At 38.2% G+C, this 14,162-nt stretch overlaps 1 protein-coding gene across 1 annotated transcript in view; it reads left to right on the forward strand.

Moving 5' to 3' along the window:
• LOC124613059 (serine/threonine-protein phosphatase 5) overlaps window positions 1-10,439 on the forward strand; it is a 103,614-nt gene extending 93,175 nt beyond the window's left edge. The window contains exon 11 of the mRNA XM_047141642.1: window positions 9,816-10,439. Within this exon, the coding sequence (XP_046997598.1) occupies window positions 9,816-9,875 (60 nt within the window). The 3' untranslated portion in view covers window positions 9,876-10,439. The remainder of the gene's footprint in view (window positions 1-9,815) is intronic.
• Window positions 10,440-14,162: the final 3,723 nt, after the last annotated feature.

The following is a 14,162-nucleotide window of genomic DNA, read 5'->3' on the forward strand; positions in this document are numbered from 1 at the left end:
TCTGTCTGAGACTTTGAGACTACACCTGGTCACAGCCAAATCCAGTACTGCATGCTTAGACATTTGCCAATGGCATCAAAGGAAATCCTGCTCCACTGCTTTAATGTCATATGGCAGACAGATAACTTCCCCAACTCGTGGAGAGAGGCAATTTTGACACCTCTCTTCAAACCAGGAAAGATACTAGATTGAAATCCGTCTTGTCCTATTCAGACTAAGTTTTCCCAAGATTTTTTTCCAGAGTCAACAGGTGCCATATATTTAATCGATGAAAAGATTAGGTTCTTTCCAAATTTATCATCTAAAGAGATGGTCATCTTACATCCATGAATTAAATTATTGCTACTGAGGTCAATATTGTTGTGCTGTGTAGTAGATTAATACAGATGAAGTGCAAATATATTTTTAAGCCTGGACAAACAGTACTCACATTTAAATGGGCTCGATGTTTTCCAATATGCCATAGCACTTGATACAATATTGAGTATGCTTCAATAATTGAATGACATTTGAATCACATGGCATGAGTGAAAGGGACATTCGAGAAGCTACGAATTAGCCACAACAAGCAGCTATAACAGCTTAAAAATTAAAAATTTCATGAAATGCAGAAGAAATTAGCATTAATACTACCACTGTTCTTGTTATATTTGTACAAATTTCCAGTAAGAGTTCTCACACAGTACCCACCTGTATGGATAGATTAACGGTTGTGCTGATTTTTAGTGAAGCTGACAGTCATAGGGGAAAATGTTCTCCTTCGAAAAATATTACAAGGTCTACAACTTTGCTTCCGTCATTTGCCGGTGGTGGCAACAATGGTAAGTAGCGGTTGAAAGAAACAGATTGCAGACATAAAGCAGTTAGCTTGGACCTCGGTCAACATAACCTCATTCAAACATTAGTCGATTTGTGTCTGCTTCATAAAGTTATTCTTGGTTGAAAATTTCAATTTATGAGCCTAATTCTCGTCATTTGTGGTAGGTGTTGTTTTGTTTCAGTATGAAGAGAACAGCAACTGAGTCTCATCGAATGCTCTCAGGTACGTATGGTAAGGATGCTGTTAGTGAAAGAATGTGTTGTGAGTGGTTTCAATGCTTCAAGAATGGTGATCTTAATGTCGTAGACCTGCATAGTGGTGGAAGAGAGAATGTTTTTGAAGATGCAGAATTGGAGACATTGCTGAGCGAAGACTCACGTCGAACTTGAGAAGAAATGGCACAATTAGTGGGAGTGACACAGCAAGCCATTTCAAAATGTCTCAAAGCTATGGGCATGATTCAAAAAGAAGGAACTTGGGTCCTGTGTGAGCTGAAACCAAGAGACATTGAATGGCGTTTGTGAACAGTTGCTTCAGAGGCGAAAACGGAAGGGATTTCTGCATCACATTGTGACTGGGGACGAAAAATGGGTTCATTACGATAACCCTAAACGCAAAAAGTTGTGGGGATATTCTGCCCATGCTTCCACGTCGACAGCCAAATAGAATATTCATAGCTCCAAGATCATGCTCTGCATTTGGTGGGAGCAGCTCGGTGTCATGTACTATGAGGTGTTAAAACCAAGTGAAACAATCACAGGTGTTCGTTATTGAATGCACTTAACGCACTTGAGCTGAGCATTGAAAGACAAACAGCCACAATACAGCGAGAGGCATGATAAAGTGATTTTGCAGCACAACAACGCTCGACCCCGCATTGCAAAAGAGGTGAACACATACTTGGAAACATTAAAGTGGAAAGTCCTACCCCAAACGCCGTATTCTCTAGACATTGCTCCCTCTGACTATAACCTGTTTAGATCAATGGCACATGACCTGGCTGACCAACACTTCCAATCTCACGAAGAAGTCACAAATTGGATTTATTCATGGATTGTTTCATAAGATGAACAATGTTTCCGATGCAGTATTCATACACTGCCTGAAAGATTGGAGAAAGTAGTGGCGAGCAACGGAAAATACTTTGAATGATACATGTGTAACCAATTTTTCATTAAAGCTTCAAATGTTGGGGAAAAAACGGTGGAAGCAACGTTATATGCCTTGTACTTGTTTTAATGATTTACCAAATGGGTTGCAAATGAACATTTCGATCCGTGTCCACATTTTGGAAAAATGGATAAAACATTAACAGCTTGAAAACAAGAGGGTAATATTTAGCTGAAACAAGAAAATAAGTTAATAAGTATTAAAACACCAACAAAAGAAATAAATCCTGTTACACTGACTGTAATTCCTGTTGCGAGCAGCTAGACCCTTCATGAAGACTTTACCAGCAGATGTCACTAGATTGCAGGACGAGCGAAAACTTAATAATACGACTGAATCGCAATCACAATTATTGTTACATAGAAACAGTGCCTGACAAAACATTGCATTTAGTGTTTTGCAGTTATTTCCATCATTAAACTCAATAGTACATTAAAACCTCTTACAGGTCATAGAAGAAGAACCAACAGAAGTCACTAGATGATGGGGCAATCAAAAGCTCGAGCAGAACTTGTGATTTCTTGAGCAGTGAAGAAAACTGCTGGAGCAGTTAGTTGTGCTCAAGCGCAGCACCATTTACAGCATACTTCCGATTATTTGGTGTAATGTGGGGAGAAGATGCATGAATTGTCAAAAACATGAATAATTAAGATATTTTCAAACACGTATTCAGGATGATGTCCACTAGACGGGTAGCAGCAACAGCATTGGAAACCAATGTCTGCATGCGCTCGGACATGGCTTGGCGCAGTCGTCTTCTGCTGCGGGTCTGGATTAGCGTCCGCTGCTGCTCTTAGCAGCTGGCAACTTGTGCTGCCAGTTTCTATGTGTGTATTACGTGTGCCCCTTTTTTTGTTATGCATAAATAATGTGCACACGAAGAATTGGGAGCACACTGTATTTTGAAGTATCGTGAAGGTTTGAAGGGGAAACGACAACAGCTTGCCTGAGAACTACAGATGTGGGGAATAAAGTGGGGAATGGGCAGCAAACTTGCACTGCCAATTGTAGGGATGTGTGCTGTGAATCTTGGCATTTTATGACCATCTACCACGTTTAAAATGCAGTTCGCATTAATCCATGTGTAGTCTGAATTGAATTTACCTTAAAATTAGGTAAATACTTAACAGTAGTATACATTTCTGCAGGAGACGAGAAATGTATAGATAGGAGCCAGTGGCGTACTTACATGTTTTGTGCAGTGATGCTGTCAATGTCATTGGGAAGTATGGTGGAAACAACTAGGGGAGGGGGTCAGCTGCTGGTTGTATGCAGCCAATGGGTTAGGCAGTGTGCTTGGAAGGAAGAAACAAAGGAATATTGTCACATTCTCATGCAGGGAGAGATGTGAAATCAGCTATGCGTGTGGAAAAAAGCTGTCTTGTCAGGTCCCACCATAGCTGGATCTGTGGAACTTGCAACATATTCAGAAGAAACAGCCAGATATTTGTGACAGCAAGCTTAGAAATTTAATTGGTGCTTGTTTCACTCACAGCAATATAAAGTGTGCTATTAGGTCATAACTTGATCATGACCTAGTAATTCTTTACATTTTACATATTAGGAAACACTTAAGTAAAGAACAGAATGGTTTGGAATTCAGCACCAGAAATACATTGCCTCTTCAGTTATCCCTCATTGGTTACATCAATAACTGGCATAAGTTCAGGAAACCTATAACATTAACTTTTCTTAAGCAGAGTTCTTTACATCAGTTAAACAGTTCATAATTTTGATTAGTCACAATATGTTAAAAATAAAATTCCCTCAAGGAGTATTTAAAAAAAAAGGTGGGGGGGTCTTTATTCAGGGTAAATATGGTATATTTTAGTAATGAACAGGACATAGCCAGCACTGTCCCTGCCCTATATGAGCCAGAGCTCCATTTCTACATATAAACACGTACTCTGAAAGCCACTGTACTGTGGGGGATGGTATGTTGTACCACCACTAATCAAGTCCCTTCCTGTTCCACTCACAGATGGGGAGGGAAAAATTAATGTGTGTGTGCGTGCACATCTGTACAAGCCTTAATTTCTTTTCTCACATTCATGACCCTTACCCAAAACCTCAGATTCAAATGCCAGTTCTCTACATTTTCTCAATAGCATTCATTGTAAAGAACATCACCTTCCCTCCAGAAATTCCCATTTGAATTCCCGAAGCATCTCCATAATATTTGAGTGCTGATCGAACCTGTAGGTAACAAATCTAGCAGCCTGCCTCTGAATTGCTTTGACATTTTCCTTCAATCCGACATCGTGCAATCCGAAACACTCGAGCGTATTCAACAATGGGTTGCGCTGGTGTTTTATTGGGGCCTCCGTCACAGATAAACAACACTTTTGTAAAACTCTTCCTATAAACTGAATTTGACCATTTGCCTTCCTCACTATAATTCTTATATGCTTGTTCCATTTCATTCTGCTTTACAACATTACACCTAGATATTTAATTGAGGGAGACCAAGAGATGACTACACTAAGCAGATTCAGAAGGATGTAGGTTGCAGTAGGTACTGGGAGAAGCAGCAGCTTGCACAGGATAGAGTAGCATGGAGAGGTGCTTTCAAACCAGTCTCAGGACCGAAGACAGCAACAACAACAACAACATTTAATTGACATGACTGTGTCAAGCAAGACACTGCCAATACTGTATTCATACATTACAGGATTGTATTTTCCTAGTATCTCTATTAACTTAAAATTTTCTGCAGTTAGAGCTAGCTGTCATTCATCACACCGTCTGCCCCCAGTAGCTGAGTGGTCAGTGCGACAGAATGTCAGTCCGAAGGTCCCGGGTTCGATTCCCGGCTGTGTCAGCGATTTTCTCCGCTCAGGGACTGGGTGTTGTGTTGTCCTAATCATCATCATTTCATCCTCATCGACGTGAAAGTCGCCGAAGTGGCGTCAAATCGAAAGACTTGCACCCGACGAACGGTCTACCCTACGGGAGGCCCTAGTCACATGACTTTTTTTTAATCATCACACCTATTAGAAATACTGTTTTTACTGAAGAAGTCTTTGAGCCGCTCACATATCTGGGAATGTATTCCGTATGCTCGTACCTAATGCAGCACCATGTCTAACACTTTTCAGAAATTCAGAAATATAGGCACCGCCTGTTGGCCTTCATCCATTGTTCGCAGGGGATTGTGAAAAAAGGGCAAGCTGAGTTTCACACAACCAATGCTTTCTAAAACCATGCTGATCTGTGGTCAAGCTTTTACTTCTTAAGGACTTCGTTATATTCCGTCTTCTGCAGCAAACCAGTGTTATGCATATTGGTCTGCAATTTTGCTCTGTCAGATCTTTTACCCTTTTTAAATACAGGAGTCACTTGTGACTTAGCACTGGGTATGATATTCTTGATAAATGTAAGCTAAGTAAGGGACCAGTGCCATAGAGTACTTTTTTTTTTTTACTGAACTGGGTTTCTATCTGGACCTGGAGACTTATGTTTTCAGCTCTTTCAGTTGCTTCTTTATGCCAGTAATGCCTATTATTATGCCCTACATGAAGGAGTCTGTGCAATGATCAAACAATGGTATGTTTGTATGATTTTCCTGTGTGAACAATTTTTTAAATGTGAAATTTAAAACTTCAGCTTACATTTTGTTATATTGTATTGCCACACCAGATTGGTCAATGAGTGACTGGATGGTAGCCTCCAACCCATTTAGGGATTATATGAAGGACCAGAATTTTCTTGGGTTCTCAGCTAGATGCTTTGCTAAGATACGACAGTGGATGTTGTGTGCTTTGCGCATCGATCTTTTTACATGTGCATTAATCTCTACTAATGTTTGCCTGTCATCATTTGCATGTTCTCGTTTGCACCGAGAGTGCAACAGTCTTTGATTCATCAGCATTTTTCGATTTTTTATTTTAAGCGATGGTGGACTTTTGTGTCCTTAATCCACTTACTTGTCACATACTTTTCCAGAGTGCAATTTACACTGATGTCCGTCCACTGTTTAAGTGGGATGCAAGCAACTGCTTATCTACTCTTTCAAACAAAAATAATCTCCTAGCCTTCATGATTGATTTATTAACTTTAGTAACCATAGTCACTATATCATCATGATCACTAATCCGTCTCTATAGACACTGCGATAAGGTCAGGCCTCTTTATAGTTGCAAGGTCTAAGGTATTTCCATTGTGGTATGCTCAAGACAGTTTTTGGAAAACGTATTTAAAAGTACTTCACAGGACCCCCTATTTGTAACTTCTGCAGTGAATCCATAGACATTCCAGTCCATACTCGGTAGATTAAAGTCGCCTCCAACTAATATTACATGTTCTGTATATATGATATTTCCATTACTGAGGATAGACTTCGTTTGATTGGTTTTAAAACACAGCAGAATTAGATGCCAAGGAAAAACATGCGGTAATTAACTCACTTTCACCTAAATCTGTTATTTGCATCCAGGTAACTTCAGTCACCCTCGGAATTGACCTCATTAGAGACAATATTTTTGTCCATTGCAGTACACACACTCCCTCCTCTGGTGTATAATATGGCTTTCTGATATAGATTTCATGACTCACTAAAGATTTCAGAGCTTAGTACTTAGTGTTTCAATCAGATCTTGGTGCCAAGAATAATTTGAATGCAACAAATTTCATGGAGAGCAGTATGTTGGGAAACTTTTGTACAAATACTTTGACAGTGTACCAGCTATATTTAGACAGTCAAAGTGTCTTCACTCTGAATGCGATCTGATTTTGCTCTTTGCATGTCGATTGTTGAGTATTCATCAGACTACCTCAAACTATCGGTCAGCCTAAAAAGGCCCTGTATGTGCTCCACAAGTACTTTGCTACCTGAGTAGCTGCTTCCTTTGAGTATTGCACCCCTTATCTACTGTGGGGAGCCCTAAAGCACTGCACCATATAACGCAGGTCCAGAAATCCACAGCCGTGACTGTCACAAACTCGACAGAGTCTCTGGGATTGGCAGGAACTGTTGTGCTGGCAAATTGAAGGTTGCTGTTCAGTCCAAAGTTTCATTTGCAGAGAAGTGTTCTCCTTTGTCACAGTAACATTCCTTTATTGTTCCTGAAAAACTGCATCAGCATCTTTCTTTTTCTCTTGAAATGCTTCCAGATCTTCCATATTCAGTGTAATTAGATCCTGGCAATTACTTGTTGTTGCAAAATGTAGAGAAACAGACCAGAGAACAATTTTCACATTTAATGGTTCAAAGTTGTAGGTAAAACAAATACTTCTTTTGCTGAAGATGACAAATTTTATTTCACAAAGGGCATTGAAAAGTAGGAAGCATTGAGTTAAATGTAATGATTTGCTAGGCAATTGTGTTACTTTCCTGGGTGGCCATGCATGTGTTAATGCAACTGCGACTGCTTCCGGGACGGAGAGGTTAATCGACCTCAGATCGAATCTGCCCATTGGATTGACAACAAGGGGTCCGTGTGCCATCCAGCCTGAATGTGGTTTTTAGGCAGTTTCCTGCATCCTACTAGTTGAATACTGGGCTAGTTCCAATGTTCCACCTCAGATACACACTATGCCAAAATTTAGAGCACTTTCTCACATCTGCGCACTGAATTTGCTCTACACACAGATGGACTGGGTACACTGCCTCTGTCCTGGAGTGTAAATAGGGTACTGATGACCTTAGCTGTTTGGTCTATTTAAAAATTCACTCAGCATCAGCTATTCTGTAAAAAGGTTTTAAAATTATTTTGTGTTTCTTCGTCAGGCTGATAAAGTTGTTGAGCATACTTCATATAAATGAATTGGAAACAGTTTCGGAAATGTTTGTTCTTGCATGGTCCAACCCTTGTAGTTGCTCTAAATAGTTACATAAAACGAAGTACATTTGATATTTATGTTGCTCAGTAGTTGTACTTATGCAGCTGAGGAAAAAATATAACTGTGTGCCCTAATAATGATTTCTGCATAGTACAAATAATGTAATGGACAGACATCCTAATGTATTTGTAAACGTATTGTTGAGCGATGAAGTGTGTACCAAGCAGTTGGTGTTACAAAATTTCAGTGGTATTAAGGAAGTTGCTGAAAAAAAAAAAGCAATACATATTTTGACTCATTTTTGTTCTTATAAGCCAACTGGGGCATACTGGATATCTTGTTTGGTTTCATTCACAGGCAGTCATTAAATGTAAACTGGAAATAGCTTGCCCAGATAAGATATAAAACAGTTGAAAGCTTTTAGAAAAGTGTACTTAAATTTACACGCAATATGTTGGTAAAAATGCAATAAAGATTACAGAACAGTGAAAATCGTTGTATTGATATTTATCAGTTGCATAATTATTTCTTCATTGCTATGCAAATCTTTCTTACATAGAAAAACTTTTGGGTCATTCGGCCTCTGCTTGCTGTTAGTCTACGCATTTTCTAGTATATGCAGTCTTTATTCAAATGGAATTACAATGAAGTGGTGAAGCATGCTGATTCACTGCAATTCTGGTCTATGTTGAATAGAATAAGAAGAATTTGACTTTTTTTATAGGCTAAAATTTAATTTAAGCAGTGTTCTACATAACATATATTGATAAAGTGCCCCTGAGAGAACAAAAAATGATGATGATGATGATGACAGAAAACAAAGGAAAAACATGAAAAGACAAACTGAGATTACGCAAAGTTATTTAAACATGAGTTATTTTATATATATATATATAATCTCCACTTTGGTTAGAAAGAAGTAAAGTTCTTTACATACTGCAAAGCCTGTGCGGTTGTTAATAACCTTGGTTCAGATGTTAGTAAGATATTCCGTACTCACATTTCTTAGCAACTTGGATTTAAGGTTTCAACAGTTGTGTACCCAAAAAAAATTTTGATTTACCCCTTCCACAATAACAATGAGATCATCATACTATACCTATAAGGTATAGGTTTTTGAATGTTGGGAAGCAGCTTTTGACTAAGATTACAAAAAGAAGAGGATCAATGTAATGTGATACAAGGGAGACAAAGATGATGCAGGAGACATTGGAGAGAGGAGGAGGTAAAAGATAGTACACAGATAAGCACCTTGCCAGCAGATTGAGTGAGAGGAAGAGAAATGGGAAGTAGAATGAATAGTGCAATTAATGCGTAAGGGGCAGGCTGAAAAGAAGAGACAGGGAAAAGGCAAAAAGTAGGAAGGGGGAACGTGTATAAATGGAAAGTCCAGCATGAAATAACAACATGGAAAGAACAGTTTGCTACTCAACTCATAGAGGTGGTGTGTGTCGCAGACATGCCAATGGAAAAGAATGCTTCCAGACAGTCATTCTTCAGAAATAGAAAACTCGCACACATTCACCCAAGCACGAATCTCACATTCATGGGCACTGTCTCCAGGTGCTGAGATGTAATTCTTGGGTGAATTTGCATGGGTTTACTACTTCTGCAGAACATCTTCGTCTGAAACCTGAAATATTTCTAGAATTCTGTTTCATTGTGCCTGTCTGTGACGCTACTTCCTGTAAGTGGTGAGTAGCGATCTATGCTTTCTGTGGTGGTAGAAGTTTGTGGTCAGGTCCTTCGTAACCTTCTAGAATCTGTTCCTGTTTCCCCCCCGATGAATGAACTAACAGTTCTGACAGTTAGGAATATTTTTTTCCATTTTAAATGCTTGAAATGACACCATCTGAAGGTAAGTAATAGCTAACCATTTAGTTGGCTTAAAAGTGTAAAAGATCGCACTGTGAAGCTTCTGTGACAAAGCAGTCATTGTTACCATTATGCAAACTTAAGATTTAGATGTTAAATGAAAACCATAATAAATTTGAGAGATGTAGTGAATACTTTCTGTTTTATTTTTTCATTTCATTTTTTCCAGCCTCATCCCAACTTGAAACCAATGGCATATGCAAATGCTCTGATGCGTTACATTGTGTAGTGTATTCCTTTGAAATACACATACGTAAGAGGAAGTGCCAATACAATTATCTTTGTCAGAATCAAAGATATTAAGGAATAGGTGCTTTCGAAGGACTTTTGGACTCAACGTTGTTCCCTGTTTTAGGAATGTTCGAAGATCAAGTTGAGAAAAAATGCAGTTATTTTAGAAGCCTAAAAGAATATTATTTTAAATCAATGACATTAGTTTAAAATCTGTGCCACAACACAATGTCACTGTGAAAATTTTTATAACTGTGTTCAACAACAGTTAAGTGTAATTAAAAGCTTGTTCGCAGTTTTGTTTCCAGACTTTGTGAAAGAGTTTTTTATAGCACAGGATTTTTAATTTCCATTTACCTTGCTACATAAATCCTGTGTAATTATACAACTTCTTATTTAAAGCTTCATAATACCTCCCATTGTGAAAGAAATGTTTTATTTTAATGTTTCAAGTAGTAATATTTGTGTTTGTTTTGTAAAGAAAAATAATCATTGTGATCATTATTATATTACCATCATCACACCATCCAAAAACTTTTGTTAAAATAAAATTGAAAGCTTATCACTGTGTTAATGATTTTGATTATCAAAGTCAAAAATAATTAGTTTTTAAAACCTGATTTTACATGAGTGTGTGTGAGTGAGAGAGAGAGAGAGAGAGAGAGAGAGAGAGAGAGAGAGAGAGAGAGAGAGAGATATATGGATGGATGGATGGATGGCCAGTGTTACATGCTAGATGTGCTGCTGTTTTCAGTTGCCGGAATTGTATCAAGAAAGTGTCGTCCTACAGACCTATTGCTAGTAGTTGTGTTAGGAACAGTTTCTTGAGTCAATGTTGTGCCTTTCTGGAAGAGTCCTTCACTAATTTTTTTCAGACTGTTCCCACTCAGATAATTCCTCTTCCAGTCCAATATCATTAAATTCTCCCTCTAGAGCTCTCAAAATTTTTTGGCCAATCAAAAAACATGACATATTTTCAACAGAATTATAATGAAACCTAACATGTGCTCACACGAATCTCACAACAACACAACCACACAATTGATGTTCTTCAATTTTTTTGTAAACCTGTTACTATTACTGCTTGTGAGCACTGAGAATATGATTTCCTACCTGGCCTGCCCTCTCCCCCCCCCCCCTCTCCCCCCGCCCTCTCTCTCTCACCCCCCCCCCCCCCCCCACACACACACACACACACACACACACACACCTCCCCCCCTTTCCATCATACTTTGCTCTGTAGTTTGTTGAACAGCAGTCATTTTTCCATGGTTTTTGCCTGTAAGGTTCATATCTCACAAGGCAAAACATTCACTTTCAGGCACATTGCAAACCTTGTTATCCATGTATTTTGTTTACCAATGTACTTTGAGACCATTTTTGTAACGAAGCACGATCTCTCAGCAAAGCCACCAAACCCTTTTCTGCTCATCCAGTCATCGTCGGCAATTTTCATCAGTAAAATTCTATGAGCAACTGCTTTCCTAATTTAGGAAAGTGGGAAGTAAATTTATAGTTAAAAAGAACATTTTCAATGAATGGAAAATTGTCAGATACTAAGATTTGAGCCAATGTACAATTTCTTGAACTGTGCAAGGACAGCAGTCGCTAGCGAAATACTGTCATATGATGTTGAATAGTTATCATCATTAAATTCATGATTATCAGCACCATTCACAAGAACTTGCAGATGTGATAAATAGGAGTGGAAGCAAAAGCAAGGAAGTGAATGTACTTCTGATTGTTTACAATGTACAGTTCCTAGACGCCAAACAGAATATGAAAAATGTAGTTAGAAACAAGCACTACTAGCAGTCTTAGTTGATTTATTAATCTTTGGTGTAACAAAAATGTAAAAAAGCGTAAGAGTTTTTTGTTTAAATTAACTAAATATAATCCACCTTTTCATTTCTAAAGCAGAATTACAAACCCCCCTCCCTTCCCCCTGACTTTGACTTGGTGTTGGACTGTTTTTTTCTCATCATGGGATAATAAATGGTCTCCAAATGGTTGGAAACCAGTGCTGTAAGATAATCATCCTGTTGGATAACTTTGTGGGTAACAAACATTCAGTAACATGCACTGCAGACAATGTGACGAATGAGTTCCTGCAACAATCTTGACTGTAGTCATGCCAGACTGACAGCTAAATAACAATATTAGCTTGTGGACCCTGCAGTCACATTACTGTCATGGAAATTAGTGGCGTTTATTCCAAGATCTCGGACAGGTTCTGTCTAGGTTCAACATTTTTCACGTATTGTGCCAAACTGTTCGGAAAGTGACAGCTGAGTCAAGTATATCAAGAATAGAGCTTTTGGAGGCCTTAGTGTTATATTTTCAGGGATGTTGGTATTCGTTGATTGAGATTTATTGCTTGCAGGAATTCAGCAGTGAAGCATTGAGATCCATACAAATACTTGAAGCACTGAAATACGTACGAATACTTCCATGTCTGCAATTTTCTTATAAACTTTGTGCCAAATAAATGTGCGTTTTTTACACATACAGCTTTTTCTAAAACTTTTTACTTTGGAATAATAAATTGCAGAACTTAAGAATCAATATAAAAGTTTGTGTAGTGAAACAGGGAGTTTCATAATATCAAATAGGATGTGGTATTAGTAATACCTTCAGCTGGTAGAACTCACCAGTTCTTCAACAAGTTCTTCCTGAAAATTGCTTTTTACAAAGAACTACTATTCATCTGTTAGGGAAGATTATGTGGTTTTGTTTGTCAGATTACAAGTAGACTTGAATTCCCAACTCTACAACTCGTTATTAATTCAAGTATGACTGAACTGATCAAGCCTAGTTTTAGAGTTCTCCTTCAACACTCTCAGATCAGATAATCATTGACCATTGTCGTGGAGTGGCTCCACTGTGAGACGCACAGCTCTGTAGATTCTGTGGCTATTTGCAATGATGCAGTTTCAGCATAAGATGGTCTAACAAAAATTTAAACACAATGAACCGAGAATTGGTTCAGTACTCCGACTGACCCTAATAACATAAATTAAACTTGGTTGCCTACCGATTAGCCACAATTTCTCAATTATATCAGCTGTTACAGGACAGATGTTTTACGAACTGACGAATTATTAATTCACTTAATTGTACCCTCACAGCAGAAATAAATTAGGATGTGTTTCCTCATTACTGAAGAATGTAGCACATAAACTCAAATATAGACTTTATGAAATGAAAAACAGTGTACCAAATTTTAAGGATAGTGTGTTAATGCTTGCCATTTCCATGGCACTTGTTTAGGCACGTATTTCTCCACAGATGTGATAAATCGTGTGCACTACAGAGGACTCTGCTGGTAATGGTGGGGTACAAGGCTGGTGAACCTGGTGTTTCATTATCAATAAACAGTTTAAAAACAGAAGGGAAATTAACAGCAAGCGATGTGGTGCAGTGTTTAGCACACTAGACTCATATTCGGGAAGGGGATTCAAATTCCCATCTAGCCATGCAGATTTAATTTCCCTAAATGACTTAAGACAAATGCTGAGAGCATTCCTGTGAAATGGGTATGGCCAATTTCCTTCCCTAATTTGACCTTGTGCTCCGTCTGTAATCACCTCACTGTTGACAAGACATTAAACTCTAATCCTCATTGCATTAATTCACTCAAAACAGAATAGTCAGAAATTGGAGAAGGAAGAAAGAAAACTTTGATCAGTTTTTGTTTTCTCATTTTGTGGGCATGCTATCATCTTGTACAGTTTTTCTTAGTGCACCCCTATCACAGGTGCATTCTTTGTAATTACCCACCAAAGTTAATTTCTTTCATATTTTATTAGGGAATTGTGATCAATTGATTACATTTGTTATTTGATAATATTTTTGTGATTTAGGGCCAAAAACTATGATGGTAACTGCATTTCCCACACCCCATTTGTGAGATGTTGTGGGTTACTATTACATTTCAAACAGTAATAGGAAACAGCATTTTGTGTTTTTATTTTACTTACCACAATATGAAAACAATGCTAGATACTTCGTTTATCACACAATAAATAAATTAGCTGGTAAGTCATAATATATTCATTAGAAACAAAGCAATGTGTACAAACTTTGCAAGCAACTGTAGTGATCTCACAAGAGACTGTTGCAGCAGTTTTTATACACCTGGTACAGCATAGGGCACAAAAAGGGCCTTTAAAGTAAGGTGGTTTTATGGGACATATACTTCCCAGGGCCTAAAAACTAATTTTGCAACAAACAGAAACTACAACTGGTGGACTTTCACTAGGTGTCGGCAGCATACAGAGGTGGA

The sequence above is a fragment of the Schistocerca americana genome, chromosome 4 (genome assembly GCF_021461395.2).
Source record: "Schistocerca americana isolate TAMUIC-IGC-003095 chromosome 4, iqSchAmer2.1, whole genome shotgun sequence".
Classification (NCBI taxonomy): domain Eukaryota; kingdom Metazoa; phylum Arthropoda; class Insecta; order Orthoptera; family Acrididae; genus Schistocerca; species Schistocerca americana.